An 18,488-nucleotide genomic window follows, 5' to 3' on the forward strand; every position below is an offset into this window, starting at 1 on the left:
AGCTGCTGCAGGTGGAGGCCACCCGACATCGGGCTGGCATAGCCACGCAGGCGAGAGAAACAGGCTTGGGAGACTTTCTCTTCTAACTTGCCTGCTGACTCACTCAGGGAGTCAGGGTCCCCTGAGAATGGCTATAAACAATGACTTAGAAACTGACACGGACTTGAGGATTCTAAATTAGTGCTTTACTCCCTTCCTCTGATCTGGCACACCCATCGGATAAAGGAAAACACCCAGCAGCAGAGAGAAGCTGGTAAAAACTCCAGGGTGAGAAGCCAAAAGAGAGGTTAAGGAGAGGTCAACAAATCAAATACAGGGGATTATGCCTATTCTGGATAGGGTCCCATTTGCTTCCTCAGAAAAGTAACAGCCCATTTCCACAAGCTTCCCAGATAATATCAGAAAAATTTATTTTGGATTGTTTAATTCTCCCAAACCACCAAAGCGTTTTCTCTGGAGGAAACTCTTTTAAAGGTAGGAAGTGCACAAGGTTTGTAAAGATCTCAGGGCAACATGCAGAGATAAGACAATTGGTCATTTTATCTGACAGTGATTTGGAATCAAGGGAAATTTCTGAATTTCTTCAATAGTTTTACATGACTGTCCTTTGAGACCTCTGCTAGAAGTTTTTCTGCTTTTTTTTTTTTTTTCCTGGATATATTATCTTGTAATCCCTGCCAAGTTCTGGGTGTTTCTAAAAAATTTGCTCAAGAGTTCAGGATAACTATACTATTAGTCCTAAGTAGCCACATCCAAGAATATTCAAGGTAATATAATAATATATATATGTGTGTGTGTGTGTATCTTAGTTTTATTTTTGTTTTTAAGATAATTATAATTTAATGTTTCCTTACCTGCACTTCCCCAAAAGCCAAATCTTCAGGAGATCTGGGCTCTGAATCCCAGGGGTTAGGAGGATTCAGCTCTAGAAGCAAAAGTTCATTTTCTTCACTCTCTTCCACAACTAGAACCAAAGGGGAACGAATATGAATTAATAACAACAACAAAGTGAAAGTGAATTCACTCAGTCGTGTCCGACTCTTTGCAACCCGTGGACTGTAGCCCACCAAGCTCCTCTGTCCATGGAATTCTCCAGGCAAGAATATTAGAGTGGGTTGCCATTTCCTTCTCCAGGGGATCTTCCCGACCCAGGGATCGAACCCAGGTCTCCCACATTGCAGGCAGACACTTTAACCTCTGTACCAGCAGGGAAGCATAATGTTTAAAAAGCATCACTGAAATAGAAATGTATGGCTCAGGTACTCAGAGTACAAAAATCAAAGGAAATCAGAAACAAAAAGCAATGCTAATTTAGGTCAAGCAATATTTACTGAGATGAGGGCTGAAGACTGACACCCATTCATTTCTTTTATTCATACTACACTTAAGGAGCTCATGGAATTGCAGGTATGTCAGGGAGGTTTTATGTCTTAAGCTGAGTGCTGGGCACATGGTGCTTTCTTATTTTTATATCTTTTAAATACTGTTTAAGAATTTAATAGAAGCACATTAATTAACATTTTCCTAATAAGAGTTATCAACTTATTTAATAGCAAAACACAACTGGCTTTCTTAATAAAATCAGAAATACACAAAGGACATTTAATATCACCACTATTATTAAACTGTGTCCATGAAAATGCAGGCAATACAATAAAGACACATTTTATTATTATTTTCAGGCTATATCATTGCTGGAAAACAGTGTCACGAAATAGAAAGAGTGCTGGATTTGGAAACATCAAGGTGGGGATTGTGACTGGGCTGCTTAATATCAACATCCTGGGCTGCAGTTGCCTGATCATAAAATAGAGGTATGACACATACTTCATAGAGTTGTTGGCAGTAAACAATATAAAAGATCCAACAGTGTCCAGCACTATGCCTGGCACAAAGAAAGCATTTAATCAATAATAATATTATTATCACAATTATTTTATCCTCAAAGAATGAAGAGTTAAAGAGAAAGCTCAGTATTGACAAGACTATATACTATAATAACAACAAATATCAACTCAAAAGTACAAAGTATTATGGGAGATTCTCAGAAAACTGCATTGATACCCACTTGTAAGGATTTTCCTTCTTTAGAATTGTTCTCTCTTAAGAAAAGCAGGAAGAGAAATGTGTGTGCTCAGTTGCTCAGTTGGGTCTAACTCTTTGTGACCCCATGAACTGTAGCCCGCCAGGCTCCTCTGTCCATGGGATTTTCTAGGCAAGAATACTGGAATGGATTGCTACTTCCTACTCCAGGGAATCTTCCCAACCCAGGGACTGAACCCATGTTTCCTGCATCTCCTGCATTGGGAGGTGGATTCTTTGCCACTATTGCAACCTGGGAAGCCCCAGTTATTAAGTAACAGTTATTAAACAGCTTTAATATTCTAAGAGAGGGTGAAAAAGGAAGGGCCATCTAACAACAGTGCTATGCAACTGGGTATTTAAGTATTCTAGTTTATTATCTAGTTTATTAAAGACACAATGAGAAGCTTCCAAGTGGCTAAAAATAGAATATCTAAGAGAGGACTTTTAAATTTAATGGCAATGGAAACAATTCCAGTGGAAAATCTGAATATACACAAATGTAAGATGAAAAAGTTCTACCACCAAAGAAAACTGGCAAACACATTTGGAAAATATATTAGCATCATACTTGAGAAACAAGCTTAATTTAAAACAACAGTGATGCTATTTTTTGCTTTAAATGAGAAAAGTCTTAAAAACTAAGAATGCCTCAAGCTGGTAAAGTATGAGGAGAAAGGAAAGCTTATTAACTAGTTAGTTGGAACAAAAACTGGGTCATTCTAAAAAAATAGACTGTAATGCAATACATATTAAAGAATGGATGAATGAATAATGGACTCATTCATTCATTTAGGACCTCAAGTAAAGAGGACGAGGTTAACCGTATTTTTTATTTCATGACACATTGTACTCGGTCCAGGCAAAGCTACTTACTTACTTATTTATTTACTGATTCCCTTTATCTGTTTCTCATTGTTATTTCTCTCTCCTCTCCTACAGGATTACCATTTAAATGCTCATGCAAAGTATGCATTATATTTTATGTGTGCATTTTAATTCATATAAATGGTACTGGGTCTCCAGTCTCCTTCGTACTCTTTTTCACTCAATACTCTGTTTTTAAGGTTCTTTCATGCTGCCACGTGTACATCTAGTCTACTTCCTCTAACTGTAGATTAGTATTCTGTGGTTCACCACATTTTACTGATTTACCCTCCTTATGATGGACCCACAGACTCCACCACCACAAGATTTCTCTGGTGCATAAACAGAAGTGAGACTGATGGATCACAGTGTATGGGCCATAAGCCTCCTCTGACTAGTCACTGTCGGATTATTCTCTAGCACAGCTGCACCGGCCACACTTCTGCCACATGCATGAAGATTTTCATATCTTTATATCTCTGACAATGTTTGGCAGTTCCTTGGTTTATTTTTATCAATAAAAAAAACCCTACAGTAATATCTCATTGCTTTGGTTAGCAGTTTTCTGATAATTAACGAATTTAAGCATATTTTCATATGCTTATTGACCTTTGGGGATTCTTCTGTAAAATGCTAGTTGATATCCGTTCTTCATTTTTGTATTGAGCTTCCTATCCTTTCTTGTCAATTTGCTTTACTTAAGGGAATGGCAACCCACTCCAGTATTCTTGCCTGGGAAATCCTCTGGACAGAGGAGCCTGGCAGGTTACAGTCCATGGGGTCACAAAGAATCGTACAGGACTGAGTGACTTACCCCTTTCGCTTTCTTCTTATATGCTAGATCATATTCCCCTGCTGGTTGTAAATATTGAAAAATAATCACCCAAACTATTATATGTCTTTGTCTGTGTCCTCCATTTAGCAGAAATCTTTAGCACTGATGAATTCATATTTACCAGGGTTTTGTGTATGTGTGTGTGTAGGTGGAGGGTTGCCTCTTGAGCTGTATTTTTGAAATGTTGTTTGTCAGGAAGTCACCAATCTCTAGGTCACAAAGATATTCTATACTTCTTCCGTTACTTTTACAGTCTTACCTTTCTCATTTAGGTTATTAGTCCCTGTGGAGCCCATTTTTATGTTAAGGTGTACAAAATGTTAAATATGGGTAAATACATTAATTGGGTGTATGTGTGAAAGTCGCTCAGTCATGTCCGACTCTTTGCAACCCCATGGACTGTAGCCCATTAGGCTCTGTCCATGGGATTCTCCAGGCAATATGCTAGAGTGGGTTGCCATTTCCTTCTCCAGGGGATCTTCCTGATCCAGGGATCAAACCCAGGTCTCCCACATTGCAGGCAGACTCTTTACTGTCTGAGCCACCAGGGAAGCGCTCCCCCAAATACAGTAATTAGTCATACCCTTTTGCCAGTAATGCAACTCTCTTACAAAAACAACTCCAAAAACAGAGGAGTTCTTAAGCATAAAGATCACAGTTTTGGTTTTGAAGGCAAAAAAAAAAAAAAGAAAAAATCTGTGAACAGCATAAATGTCAACAGCAGAGAACTGGCTAAATAAATTAATGTTTAATGTAGGCATACTTAAAAGCATGTATATATAGAATCTGATATATTCACAAGACAAAAACAGGATACAAAAATAATATATAATTATAATTAGTTATAAAAGTATGCCTAAAAAGATGACTAAGATGGAGCTAGACTGAAAATTGACAAAGAAACAAAAGACTTGAACAACACTATAAACCAACCAGACCCAACAGATAACACTCCCCCCAAATACAGAATACACATTCTTCTCAGGTACATGTGAAATATCTCCACAAACCAGTACAAACCATATGTTTGTAGGCCATAAAGCAAATGTCAATAAATTTAAAAGTTTCAAGTCATATAAAGTGACCACAATGAAATGAAATTAGATACCAATAAGAGAAGAAAGTTGGAAAATTCAGAAATACGTAGAAATAAACAATATTCTTTTAAATATAACGGTTTAAAGAAGCAAATCACAAGAGAAGTTAGAAAATACTTTGAGACAAATAAAAATGAAAACATAACATGCTGAAACTTATGGAATGCAGCTAAAACAGTATAGCGCATAAAATGAAATTTATACCAGTACACATCTGTAATTAAAAAGATCTCAAGTAAAAAACCTAACCTTCCATCTCATGAAATTAGAAAAAGAGGCATAAACTAAACCCAAAACAAACAAAAGAAAGGAAATATTTAAAAGAGCTAAAATAAACAGAATTGATACTAGAAAAATAAGAAAAAATGAAAACAGGAATATGCTCTTTGAAAAGATTAACAAAATTGCAACCTTTAGCTAGACTAATAAAAGAGAGAAAGGGCTCAAATTACTAAAATCAAGAATGAAAAAGTGGATGTTACTATCAACTTTACAGAATAAAAAGGAACACAAGGAAATATTATGATTATTATACATCAACAAATTGATAATCCAGATGAAACGAGAAATTCCTAGGAAGAAACAAATTAACAAAACTGATGAGAAGAAATAGAATACCTGAGAAGACCCATAACAAATAACAGATTTAACTAGTAAACAAAAACCTTCACAAACATTAGTCTAAGCCTAGATAGCTTCACTGGTGAATCTGACCTAATGACTAAAGAAGAACCAACACCAATACTTCACAAACTCTTCCAATAAATAGAAGAGGAGGGAACACTTCCCAACTTACTTTATGAGGGCAATCTTATTACCCTGATCCCAGGACCAGACAAAGACATCTCACAAAAGGAAAACTACAGACCAATATTCTTGACAAATGTTGTTGTTGTTTAGCTGCTCAGTTGTGTCTGACTCTTTGTGACCCCATGGACTGCAGCCCACCAGGCTCCTCTTTTTTGCCTAGGAAAGAATACTGGAACAGGTTACCATTTCCTACTCCAGGTGATCTTCCTGACCCAGGGATCAAACACGTGTCTCCTGCATTGGCAGGCAGATTATTTACCATTGAGTCATCTGGGTGGGAATCCTTACAAACACGGACATAAAAATCCTTAACCAAATATTAGCAAATACAGTTTAGCACTATAAAAAAGAATTGTAGCCATGACTAAGTGGGGCTTATGCCAGCTTGGTTCAATACAGAAAAAGCCATAGAGGCATAAAATAGATTACTGATTGCCAGGGGCTGAAGGAAGAGGGGAATGGAAGTGACTGCTAATAGTTATAAGGTTTCTTTTGGGGATGATGAGAATGTTCTGGAATTAGAGAGTGGTGGTAATGGCTCAATATATGAAAATATTAAAAACCATTGAGCTGCACACTCTAAAAGGGTGAAAACGAAGATCATGGCATCTGGTCCCATCACTTCATGGGAAATAGATGGGGAAACAGTGGAAACAGTGTCAGACTTTATTTTTTAGGGCTCCAAAATCCCTGCAGATGGTGACTGCAGCCATGAAATTAAAAGACGCTTACTCCTTGGAAGAAAAGTTATGACCAACCTAGATAGTATATTCAAAAGCAGAGACATTACTTTGCCGACTAAGATCCGTCTAGTCAAGGCTATGGTTTTTCCTCTGGTCATGTATAGATGTGAGAGTTGGACTGTGAAGAAGGCTGAGCGCCGAAGAATTGATGTGTTTGAACTGTGGTGTTAGAGAAGACTCTTGAGAGTCCCTTGGACTGCAGGGAGATCCAACCAGTCCATTCTGAAAGAGATCAACCCTGGGATTTCTTTGGAAGGAATGATGCTAAAGCTGAAGCTGCAGTACTTTGGCCACCTCTTGCGAACAGTTGACTCATTGGAAAAGACTCTGATGCTGGGAGGGATTGGGGCAGGAGGAGAAGGGGACGACAGAGGATGAGATGGCTGGATGGCATCATGGACTCGATGGACTTGAGTTTGAGTGAACTCTGGGAGATGGTGATGGACAGGAAGGCCTGGTGTGCTGCGATTCATGGGGTCGCAAAGAGTTGGACACGACTGAGCAACTGAACTGAACTGAACTGAACTGAATTATCTCTCAATTAAAAGAAGGAGGAGAAGGCTGGGGAGGAAGGAAGGGGACCTCGGTGACAATTGGAAGAAAAGATACCTAAACAGCGGTTGTCTTGAGGTGATGGGAATATAGGTGAGCATCTTCTTTCTTCTACTTTCCTGACTTCTTCCTTTTTTAATGATGATCATATCCCATGAAAGAGAAGGATGGCTTGGTCTCATGTGAACTGAGATTATTCAGTTTTATGATTATTACAAATAACAATTTTTTTGTGGTAGGGAATCACTACAGCATTGGTAGCACTGGACTGAAAAGCGGACTTGGTTAAAATTTTCCACTCTCTCCACATTTCCTCACTGGGGCAAAAGCTGAAAACTTCAGTGCATCTTGTTACCACCTGCCCTCCACTGGCCTGTTTGTCACCTCTGGCCAGAAACCCTCTGCATCAGCTTCCACCTTCGATCTATGTTCCATTTGATCAACTTTCTGCTGAGTGGGAAATCCCTTCCTCTTGCTCCAAAGGTCCAAGTCACAGAGGAGATGTGTGGATTATTCAAGACATACATTAAAAAAAGTCTTTTTTTTTAATTGGAGTATAATTGCTTTACAATGTCATTCTAGTTTCTGCTGTACGAGGAAGTAAATCAGCTATATATACATATAGCGCTATATATATATATATAGCGCTATATATATATACACATATATATATATCTGTTGCTATATATATACATCTCCCCTCCCTCTTGGACCTCCTTCCCACCCCACCTCCAATCCACCCTTCTAGGTCATCTCAGAGGACCAAGCTGAGCTCCCTGTGCTAAAGAGAAGCTTCCCACTAGCTGTCTATTCCAAAAGACTTAGAGGTTTTGTAAAAGCCCTTAAGCAGCTATAAATTTCTGGGTTACATACTCATTAAGTTGATAGTCTATTGTCCTCTAACTTACACAGTTTAATAGTTTCAAACCTTTGCTTCTAACCTGTTTTCTGCCAAATAAATTTAACAGTATTTGTATAGTGCCTGTTACTAGCTTCTGTTAACAAGCAGTCTGCAGGTTTCCTAAGCTAGCACAACAGACATGGAGTGGCAAAAGAAGCTAGTGGTCCAGGCATCCTTTTGAGGGATGGGGGAAGATGCACTTGCCGTCAAAGGAATTAGCAACTTACCCCAGAATAACCTGCTGTCACATCTCTTTGGGGGTGATCGGGAAAGGACATGCACCTCAGTGACACCTCTGCTCTGGGAACTGGGAGAATGCCTTGGCAGGCCACAGCCTTCTTTAAAAAATGATTAGGAGTTGGTCTCACCAAGACATCTGGACAACAGTGGCCCTAGTATCCTATCCCATGTACAATAATTTGAGCCTGAAAAAGATTCTGAGCTGGTGTAAACACAGTTTCCAGTCTGGAGGTCCAGGCAGGAAGCCCTCCATTTAGCTCCCTTCACAGATAACCAGTGTTAAGACTGCCCTCATCCACACTGCTTATGGATATACATTTCTCATAATTGTGTCATACTATATGTAACATTTATAATCTGCTTTTTTGCTTTATCTATAAAAAATCTCTAATTATTTTAATTCCTTCAATAGTATTACTTTTAAGACACAGTGGAATTATTTTTAATGTTTTGATTGTTTTCAGTTTTTCTCTTTAGATAGTATTGCTATGAATGAACATTTTCATACCTATATCTTTTGACATATCAAGGATTATCAAGACCTTAGGACACAGCCTTGGATGTGGAATTGCCAGGTCAAAGGGATGCATATTTTTCAGTGTGTTAGGAAACTCAGTGGAGAGTTTTAAACAGGGGAATGACATGAATTAATTTTGATTTTTAAAATATCAGCCTTGTATACCTGAAGGGCTTCCCTGGTGGCTCAGACAGTAAAGAATCCACCTGCAATGAAGAAGACCTGGGTTCGATCTCTGAGCTGGGAAGATCCCCTGGAGGAGGACATGCAACCCACTCCAGTATTCTTGCATGGAGAATTCCATGGACAGAGGAGCCTGGCAGGCTACAGTCCATGGGGTCACAAAGAGCTCGACACGCTTGATCAACTAAGCCCAACACAACATAGCATACCCGAAACTAACACAACATTGTAAATCAACTATACTCCAGTATAAAATAAACATTAAATTAAAAATATATACCAATCTGGGTGCTATAAGCAGAATGAACTGCAGGAAGCAAGCACAGAAGCAAGGAGTCCAGTCATGCAGACAAAAGATGACTCTTTTTTATCCATCTTTGATTCTCTTCATACCCAGGACAACGGTTTACACCTGGCATGATCTCGTCAAATGCTTATTGAACAAGTGAAGGAATAAACGAAGGGACCTTCTGAAGAAATTCTGTTTAGAATTTTCAGCGTTAACTATTTTTAAAAGACTTAATGTCCACAGGTTAAAATCAGAATGTAACCAAAGCTTCAAGTGAAATTGGAAACAAGTTGACAAGAAGGTCCCCAATAATAACGACAGAAGAATACTTTGATCAATATGGAGGGGATTTACCTAGTTCATCTTGACAGAAGCTGCCTGGAGGGTTGATGTACTTCATGGTGCTCACATCCAACTTCCAGTTGTGTTTTGTGCATCTAACAGACCTGGATGAAAAATTGTCCTTAGGTTTATGAAATGGTGTAAGTAAAAATTAATCTTCTTGGGCTTACATGCATTATAAACAACTACAGTTAGCTGAACACAAAATTCATGAGAGGAAAACTTTAATAGCTAAAGCTCAAATATCCAAGGAAATATAGACTAATCATCAGCAGGTAATTTTAAAAGTGAAGATAGGGCTTCCCTGGTGGTTCAGTGGTAAAGAATCCGTCTGCCAATGCAAGAGACACAAGTTCGATACCGGATCTGGGAAGATCTCACAGGCTGAGGAGCAGCTAAGCATGTGTGCTGCAACTATTGAACCTGTGCTCTAGAGCCCAGGAGCCGCAACTACTGAGCCCATGTGCAGCAACTGCTGAAGTCCAAACACTCTAGAGCCTGTGTTCCACAACAAGAGAAGCCATCACAATGAGAAGCCTGCACAAGACAGTAGCCCCTACTCCCCGCAACGAGAGAAAGCCTGCTCAGCAACCAAGACCCAGCATTAAAAAAATAATAACAAATAAATTATTTTTAAAATTGTTCAAAAAACAGTGAAGATAAATGGCACATCACAAAATAATACATGTTAGAGATCAACAGAGCCATCAGAATAAAGTCACCTTTAGGGATAGCTCTCATAAAAAAGCTAAGTTGGTTAAGAGCCAACTGAGGCCAATATGAGGACAGAATGTAGTGATAAAGACAAATCTATGATTTATGATCACTCTACAAACCTTGGTCCCTATTATAGTGTACTGAACTTAAGTTCAACTCGAATTTGTATTTTTTGAGAAGGAAAGACTTATAGTTTAAGATTTCAGAGCATGGTTGCCAAAATACAGGATGCCCAGTTAAATATGAATTTCAGATAAATAACAATTTAAAAATATGTCTCACACAATATTTGACATACACTGGAAATTCCTCACTTATCTGCAATGTAATTGAGTGTTCTGCATTTTTATTTGCTAATTCTGGTGACCCTGTTTCAGAATGACAGCTAGATTGCAGCAAAGTAGGAGGCTTAGTGATTTCTTTTCCATTTCTTATCAAACCGTGAAGGGGGTTATGGTGGTAGAAAATGAGGTATAAATGTTCCATTTCCTCTCTACCTTGGTGGTGTTTCTAGTGAAGTTTTTGTAGCCGTTAAAGATTAAAAAAAAAAACAAACCACAAATGTCTCAAATCAGAAACATCAGATTTCTTAAACTAACAATGTCTATTTTAACTTCTATAACGGTAAATTACATGATGTTTCCCAAGCTTCATTATATCAAGAATTTTTCATGCCTTTTTCTAGTAACAAAGCAAAAAAATGTATTCCATACTTCAATTTAAGGAGGATTATTCTGTAACATCTACTCTCTCATCAATGAGTAGGCAACAACCTTTCAAAATTTGAGGACATCCAAATGCAGCTATTCAGCATGCAGGTCAATAAATGGGAAGCATGGCAGGGTCTTAACTGTTCATGGGCAGCAGGCAGACAGGAGGAAGGTAACAGCTCCATGCACTAAGAGGTTGTGAAACCCTATTAAATTTGAAAAAATGAGAACCACAGCTTATGAGAGTTGCTGATCTTGGTTATGTGTGAAGAAGAAAAATGGCTGAGGTAGGGAGGGTAGAAGAGGTAGCTCATTACTCTTAAGTGTCTCCTTGTAGAGAGATTCCTGAGGTAGATTGCTGCACAGAGCACCCAGGGAAAAGCAATCAAATTTGGAGCAATGGATGTGTGAGTACAGGGTGTGAGTTACTCTGAGGACGGAGTTGATAGTGCCAGCTCCAGGTTAGCCTGACAACAGAATAGGGTGAAACTAGGATCAACCACCCCAAAGGCTTTGCATGAAGGAGAGAAAGGCCAGTCTGTGGCAAAGTGATCACTCTGTTAGGATAATCAAGCCAGATTCAAGAACAAGCTGAATTCCTATAAATAATCTCATTCCTAAGCTATACCAGAAGCTCATGACAGAGTAATAATCGTAAAAGTAATTGATGTTTATTGAGCACTTATCATATGACAGATATTGTTTTAAGTATTTTTTTGTGTTGGAAATCACGTAATCCTCTGAGCAGCCAGACAGAACAGGTAATACTCTCATCTTTACTTTATAAAGGAGAAGACCAAGGTCCAGAAAGGCTAAGAAATTTGTTCATGGTCACGGGGCTGATAAGTGGTGGGGCCAGGTTTCTGAAGAGGGCAGATTGTGATAAATCTGCTAATCACAAAGCTACACTTCCTCCAATGGCTGGCCACGTGAGCTCCTTGGTGAAAGTCCATTGAGGAGAGACGAAAAGCAAAGTCCCCAAACCGCAACAGTCAGAAGACCTCAAGGTCCCAGAGTGCCCACAGAAGCTCACTAGTGACAGAACAAGCCATGGCTGAGGTTTCCCTGGGTTAAATCCACTGAGAAGATGGAAGGGACTCAAAGCAAGGCTGTCAGCAAATAACCATGAGGGTCTCCGAGAGTAGAGTTGCTGCTCAAAGTATATCCCATACAATACTTGGAACCCATCTATGCTAAAAATATATTCATTGTTTGCCTGAAATGTAGATTTAACTGGATGCCTTCTGTTTGCCTAATCTAGCAATCCCATCAGAGGAGCCAAGTAGGAGACAGGTGTCAACACTGTTTCAGTCCTGAAACTAAGAGTGTAGTGAAGCAAATCTGTATGCCAGGTGTAAGAATATTCTAGACTTGGGTAATGGTCATCTATACAATTCTGGCAGGGAACTCTTAGACAACTACCCAGTTCCTCCGAATCCACCTGCACTAAACCGCCCACAGATGACCTGAGCAATCAAATCGACAACAGTAGAAGACAAGTCTGATGTGGGAGTGGCTAAAAAGCACCCAGGTCAAGTTAGGCTGAAGAGAAGCTTGGAAAAGTGGGATCAGCCACTCATTCATTGCCAGTGTTGAGCATCAGGCTGACAGAGCATCCCCTCTCCCCTACCTTCCCTGTCTCTGCCAGAGTGTGCTGCTATCTCTTTGGCTGTCACTGAAAACAAGACAAAACAACAACAACAAAAATCCACAGCAATCCTGCCCTGGTATTGTCCCTGAACTGGGGAGGGAGGTCATCTATATATAGTCTTAATCAACGGATGGGGGAGGAGGGGTACCAGCACCGGTTTTCCAAGAAATGACCAGAAGCACCTCTGTTCAGAGCAATACAGTTGGGGCTCTGCCACGTGGGGTTTTTAATCACTGCAAGGTGGTCAGGGAAAGTCTATCTGCTCCCCAGCAGAGTTTGGACAAGGGCCTGCTCCACTCCTACTTCTGGGAAAGCAGGAAAGGAAACCCCAAAGAGGCCTGAGTCTTGGAACATAAAAGCTATCACGCACACCCAACCCTTCACTCACATACACAGACCCATGTACCTTAGAAATGTCACTGTTTATCAAGCTAGGAATCCATTTTCAATTAGAGTTCTTGAGAGAGAATGGGAAATTAAGTAAAGGTCAGAATGTTTTGAGATCAGAGAGATACCCTAAATGTGCACAAGTTACAAATTTGCTAGGAGAAATAATTTGTCAGTTGTTTCATTTGATTTCCACACTTCTGGCCAAATCTAATTATAAGAAGGGTCACTAGAGAAAAAGCAGAATGACTCATGGTACCTTCCATCTAAATCCTCGATATCTTTTATGAACAGGCCTCCTTGGTGCTTGCACATATTCTTGCATGCTCGGAGGAGGCTCTTACTCTTATACAAGATGTAATCTTTGCCAGTGCTCTTATTTCGAACAAAATTGATTCCTTCCTTGAGATTGGCAGCTTCAGCGGGGGAGAGACACAAGAGGAGCTCAGCTGTTTGTTCGATGCTGTGAAAAGGCAAATGTTTTGAGAGGAAACAGAGACATTGTTAGGTTTTAAGAGAGAACCATTTGACAATGGCAGTCAAAACCTCTTGTTTTCTTAAGATATTATTTAAGGCCATTGTTCCAAGTACCTGGGCTGAGTGGCAGCTGACGGTGAACTTTCTCCCCTCCTTTAAATGCCCATCCTACTTGTCGAGGGTTGATCCCCGCCTTCCCAGGAAAGTAATGCCTCCCTCACTTGCCTGCCCATAGTCTGCCGTTGCCTCTCTCTGCGGATTTCAGAAGAATGGCAGTTGTCACTTCAGCTTCTGTGTCTCATTCACTCCCCCAAGGCAGAAATCTGCGTGGAGAAAGAGGATGTACACTCAGCTCAGTATTTCCGTTGGTGATGTCTCCTCCTTAAATACGTTTTTTTTTTTCAGAAGCCAAATCCTATATTTAGTATCAATAACTGCTCCTCACCTTCAAGCTTTCACACCAGAACCTCCTCTCTTTGCCCACCGAGAGTCACTCTTTAGGTTCAAAGGGAACTCAATCACCGCTCCTTGGTTAACCCTTCCAAGCCCCACCCCCACCCCCAGGTCAAATCTAACATTTCTTTCTTTTTTACTTTCCAGGAAACATTGACATTTATTCTCTTTCTTTTAGGGCATATCCATCATCTCGTATAGATACAAAATTAAAGATGTGATGAGAACTCTTAGGACTTAATCAACAACTTTCATATATAATATACAGTAGTGTTAGTTATGGGGCTTCCCAGGTGGCGCTAGTGGTAAAGAACCCACCTGCCAGTGCAGGAGACATAAGAGACACAGGTTCTACCCCTGGGTCAGGAAGATCCCTCAGAGGAGGGCCCGGCAACCCACCCCAGTATTCTTGCCTGGAGAATCCCCATGGATGCAAGAGCCTGCTGGGCTATAGTCCATGCGGTCACAAAGAGTCAGACATGACTGAAGTAACTTAGCACACACACACGCAGTGTTAGTTATGTTTATCTGATTGTACATTACATTCTGAGAACTCATCTTACAGTTGGAAGTTTGTACCTTTTGCTAACTTTCATTCCCCTTCCCTCCACACTGTGCCTCTGATAACCACCAATCTGATCTCTTTTTCTATGAGTTGATTTTTAAAGTGTAATTGACCTCCAACAATTATGTTAGTTCCTGGTACACAATATACTGATCAATAATTCCATATGTTTTAAATGATCACTATGATAAGCCTAGCACTATAAGTCTAGCACTTCTTAACATATATTTACTGTAGAACATTATATCCTAGTACCTGTGTACCATCCTACTTACTTGTACATAGATGCTTTTAAAAACACTCTCTCTACTTTTCTCTCCCTACCACTTAGCAGACTGCCTATCTTTAAGAGCTAGCTGAAGACTGAACCAACTGCACCTAATCTGAGTCATTTATAAAAAGCTCCAGCAGAAAATGAAGCATTTGATCTTTCATATTTTTTCAGGGAAACTACAAATGTTACATTTCTCAAACTCTAGCCTTTAAACAAACTCTCTTTATGATGCAACTCTGAATCATAGTGGGATATAATTTTTGTGAAGAGGGACTTCAAAATAAATTTTAGCATATCCATGGTATGAAATATGGATGCATGTCTAATTATATATTCCACTCCAAACCAAAAGTGGTCAAAATTCTTTTCATATCTTAAATTAAAATTGATTTGATTTTCATGTACATTTTTGGCACTTTCATTTCTGGAAGCAAAATCTGCAGATTTCTTAAAGAGGAAATTAAATAATATTATAAAAATACCATAACAGGAAATAACAGAGAAGTTACTTCTAATTTTCAGCTAATAAGGCAGAATTCTAACTCAGAATGACCTGTTTCTTCAAAACTGATTCTCATTGTCACTTCTGTCCCAAACTCCTGGTAATTCTGTTCAGAGTAGACTTGACTCTGTTCAGAGTACTCTGAAATTCTGTTCAGAGTAGACTTGAAAAAATGAAATTTTTCCAAATATATGTTTTAAATGTATTTGATAGAAAGGAATCCATGATAAGCCCCATGAAGTTCTTTTATCTTTATTCTTATCAGTACAAATATCCGACACAAGTCAAAGCAAATCCTGAGGCAATTTCTGGAAAAATTAACCCAAACATGTAAAAAGAAAATCTTTCTAAATATTTTGTTTTACTTGATTGAATGAACCAATTAGCCAAAGCTCTCTGCTAGATTCTAAGGCTTTCAACTGTGTAAGACAAGTAACTACATCTTTATTAATTCCTTGAGTACATCTACTGGAATCTAAAGCAAAATTTTAACATGTGCACTCCTATATACTGGAGAAGGCAATGGCACCCCACTCCAGTACTCTTGCCTGGAAAATCCCATGGGCGGAGGAGCCTGGTAGGCTGCAGTCCATGGGGTCACGAAGAGTCGGACACGACTGAGCGGCTTCACTTTCACTTTTCACTTTCATGCACTGGAGAAGGAAATGGCGACCCACTGCAGTATTCTTGCCTGGAGAATCCCAGGGACGGGGGAGCCTGGTGGGTTGTCGTCTATGGGGTCACACAGAGTCGGACATGACTGAAGCGACTTAGCAGCAGCAACTCCTATATACATGGTTTTATATTTCTTCTTCTTCTTCTTCTTTTTTTTTTTTTTAAAGAATCTACATCCCTTTGGTTTCTTTTTAAAAAATATTTATTTATTTTTTATTTGACTGCATCTGGTCTAAGTTGCAGCAGGCAGAATCTTCATCGCATCACGCAGGATCCTTTGCTGTGGTGTACTGACATTCTAGTTGCAGCAAGTGGGCTCAGTAATTGCAGTGAGCAAGCTCAGTAGTTGTGGCACTCAGGCTTAGTTGCTCTGCAGCATGGGGGACCTTAGTTCCCTGAGCAGGCATCAAACCTGTGCTCCCTGCATTGCAAGGCAGATTCTTAACCACTGGACCACCAGGGAAGTTCCCCTTTATGTATTTTTTTAATGGTTAGTTTTCCCCAAAAGTTGATTTTTAAAGCTATTATTATTGAGTTGGATTCCATTAAAGTCAGGAAAGTAAAATTATAGTAAATTCTGCTTTGGGTATAGATAAAATATTGAAACTAAGATGATGGGCATTGTAGTACACCTACTTTTCAACATTTCAATATTTTTTTCAAACACTTCAACGTGTGTGAAAAATAACCACTAAACACACATAAAAACATTTATATAGGGACACACATTTTTTTCCTTTTGCCTCAAACTTGGTGGTGTAGCATCCTGCTTTTAATATTTTGGGAGGTGGCTCGGAGAGCTTCAGCTTTGTGCCCAGCGGCAGCTTCTACAGAAAGAGACCAAGATGAACACAGAGCCCGAGAGGAAGTTTGGCGTGGTGGCGGTCGGCGTTGGCAGAGCCGGCTTCGTACGGATCTGGGACCTGCGGAATCCACACGCTTCCTCAGCGTTCCTGAACCTGATTGGCTTCGTGCCCAGACGAGAGCTGGGGAGCATTGACGAGGTGCCGCAAATTTCTCTGGAAGATGCTCTTTCCAGTCAAGAGGTCGAGGTTGCTTTTATCTGCAGTGAGAGCTCTAGCCACGAGGACTACATCAGGCAATTCCTGAATGCTGGAAAGCATGTCCTTGTGGAATACCCCATGACACCATCTTGGGTGGCAGCTAAGGACCTGTGGGAGTTGGCCGAGCAGAAAGGGAAAGTCTTGCATGAGGAGCATGTTGAACTCTTGATGGAGGAGTTTGCATTCCTGAAGAAAGAAGTGGTGGGGAAGGACCTGCTGAAAGGGTCTCTCCTCTTCACAGCTGCCCCATTGGAAGAAGAGCGGTTTGGCTTCCCTGCATTCAGCGGCATCTCTCGCCTGACCTGGCTGGTCTGCCTCTTCGGGGAGCTTTCTCTCGTGTCGGCCACTTTGGAAGAGCGAAAGGAAGACCAGTATGTGAAGATGACCGTGTGCTTGGAGACAGAGAACAAAAGCCCGCTGACCTGGACTGAAGAGAAAGCACCTGGCCTAAAGCGACGTTTAAGCTTCCATTTCAGATCTGGGTCCCTGGAGAATATGCCCAACGTAGGCATCAATAAGAATATTTTCCTGAAAGATCAGAATATATTTGTCCAGAAACTCCTGGGCCAGTTCTCAGAAGAGGAGCTGGCTGCCGAGAAGAAACGCATCCTGCACTGCCTGTGGCTCGCAGGAGAGATCCAGAAACACTGCTGCTTGAAGCAGTGAGGGGAAGGGTCAGTGCTGCTCTGCTCAGCAAAACCGGAGCCTGATCTTTATCGAGAGTTGACCTTTCTCTCTATTCTTACCATTAAACATGTCTTGGGTAAAAAAATAAATAAAAATAAAATTTTGATATTTTCTTTCTCATGAAATTTTAGCTTTGGTGTTGACTTCTTAAATATTATTTTAATGATATTCATCTTGATTATATTCAGCTATAAAGCCAGGAATCTTCCAGAAGGTTAAGTTCTGAGAAAAAAGAGCTAGAGGAAGAAAAGGCAACTCATTCAGAACTGTCAATCTATGAATTATTTTGTTACCATAATTTTTAAATTAGATTCATATCTTTTATAATTTTATTTATTTATTTATTTTTGGCTGTGCTGAGTTTTCATTGCTGCATGGGATTCTTCTGTAGTTGTGGCAAGCACAGGCTGCTCTCTCACAGTGGGAGGGCTTCTCATTGCGGGGGCTTCTCTTTGTGGACCACGGACTCTAGAGAGAGAGCTTCAGTAGCTGCAGTATCAGGGTGCAGTAGCTGCAGCTCCTAGGCTCCAGAGAACAGGCTCAATAGTTGAGAAAACCCGGCTTAGTTGCTCTACGGCATGAGGAATCTTCCTGGATGGGGGATCAAACCCATGTCTCCTGTACTGGCAGGCAGATTCCCACTGCTGAGCCACCAGGAAAGCCCCGAGCTTTGTTTTCAGTGGGAAGATGTCCAATATTCTGTTCACAGGGATGTAAACTGCATGAATGCTGAGCTATAAAATGTCTGTCATCATGGTAGTAAATATCTGGTGAATGAAAGAGTACACTCCCAAGAAGGCAATATGTCCTCCATTTGGCCAAAGAGTGTGAGAATGCTTCCAAAAGTCACAGATTAAAGAAAAGATCA

The 18,488-nt window shown here is 40.1% G+C and overlaps 2 protein-coding genes across 2 annotated transcripts in view; one reads left to right on the plus strand and one right to left on the minus strand.

Moving 5' to 3' along the window:
• The window catches only part of LOC128055517 (cytidine monophosphate-N-acetylneuraminic acid hydroxylase), a 61,172-nt gene extending 46,471 nt beyond the window's left edge, over nt 1–14,701 (minus strand). Inside the window, exons 1-4 of the mRNA XM_052648112.1 lie at nt 14,694–14,701; nt 13,183–13,386; nt 9,471–9,562; nt 855–964 (exon numbers count right to left, since the gene is read on the minus strand). Coding sequence (XP_052504072.1) covers nt 855–964; nt 9,471–9,562; nt 13,183–13,386; nt 14,694–14,701 — 414 coding nt within the window. The remainder of the gene's footprint in view (nt 1–854; nt 965–9,470; nt 9,563–13,182; nt 13,387–14,693) is intronic.
• Nucleotides 14,702–16,714: 2,013 nt separating this feature from the next.
• Nucleotides 16,715–17,599, plus strand: LOC128056746 (biliverdin reductase A-like). Its single transcript, XM_052649554.1, has one exon. It carries the CDS (start codon nt 16,715–16,717, stop codon nt 17,597–17,599), a length of 885 nt encoding a protein of 294 aa, XP_052505514.1.
• Nucleotides 17,600–18,488: the final 889 nt, after the last annotated feature.

The sequence above is a fragment of the Budorcas taxicolor genome, chromosome 11 (genome assembly GCF_023091745.1).
Source record: "Budorcas taxicolor isolate Tak-1 chromosome 11, Takin1.1, whole genome shotgun sequence".
Classification (NCBI taxonomy): domain Eukaryota; kingdom Metazoa; phylum Chordata; class Mammalia; order Artiodactyla; family Bovidae; genus Budorcas; species Budorcas taxicolor.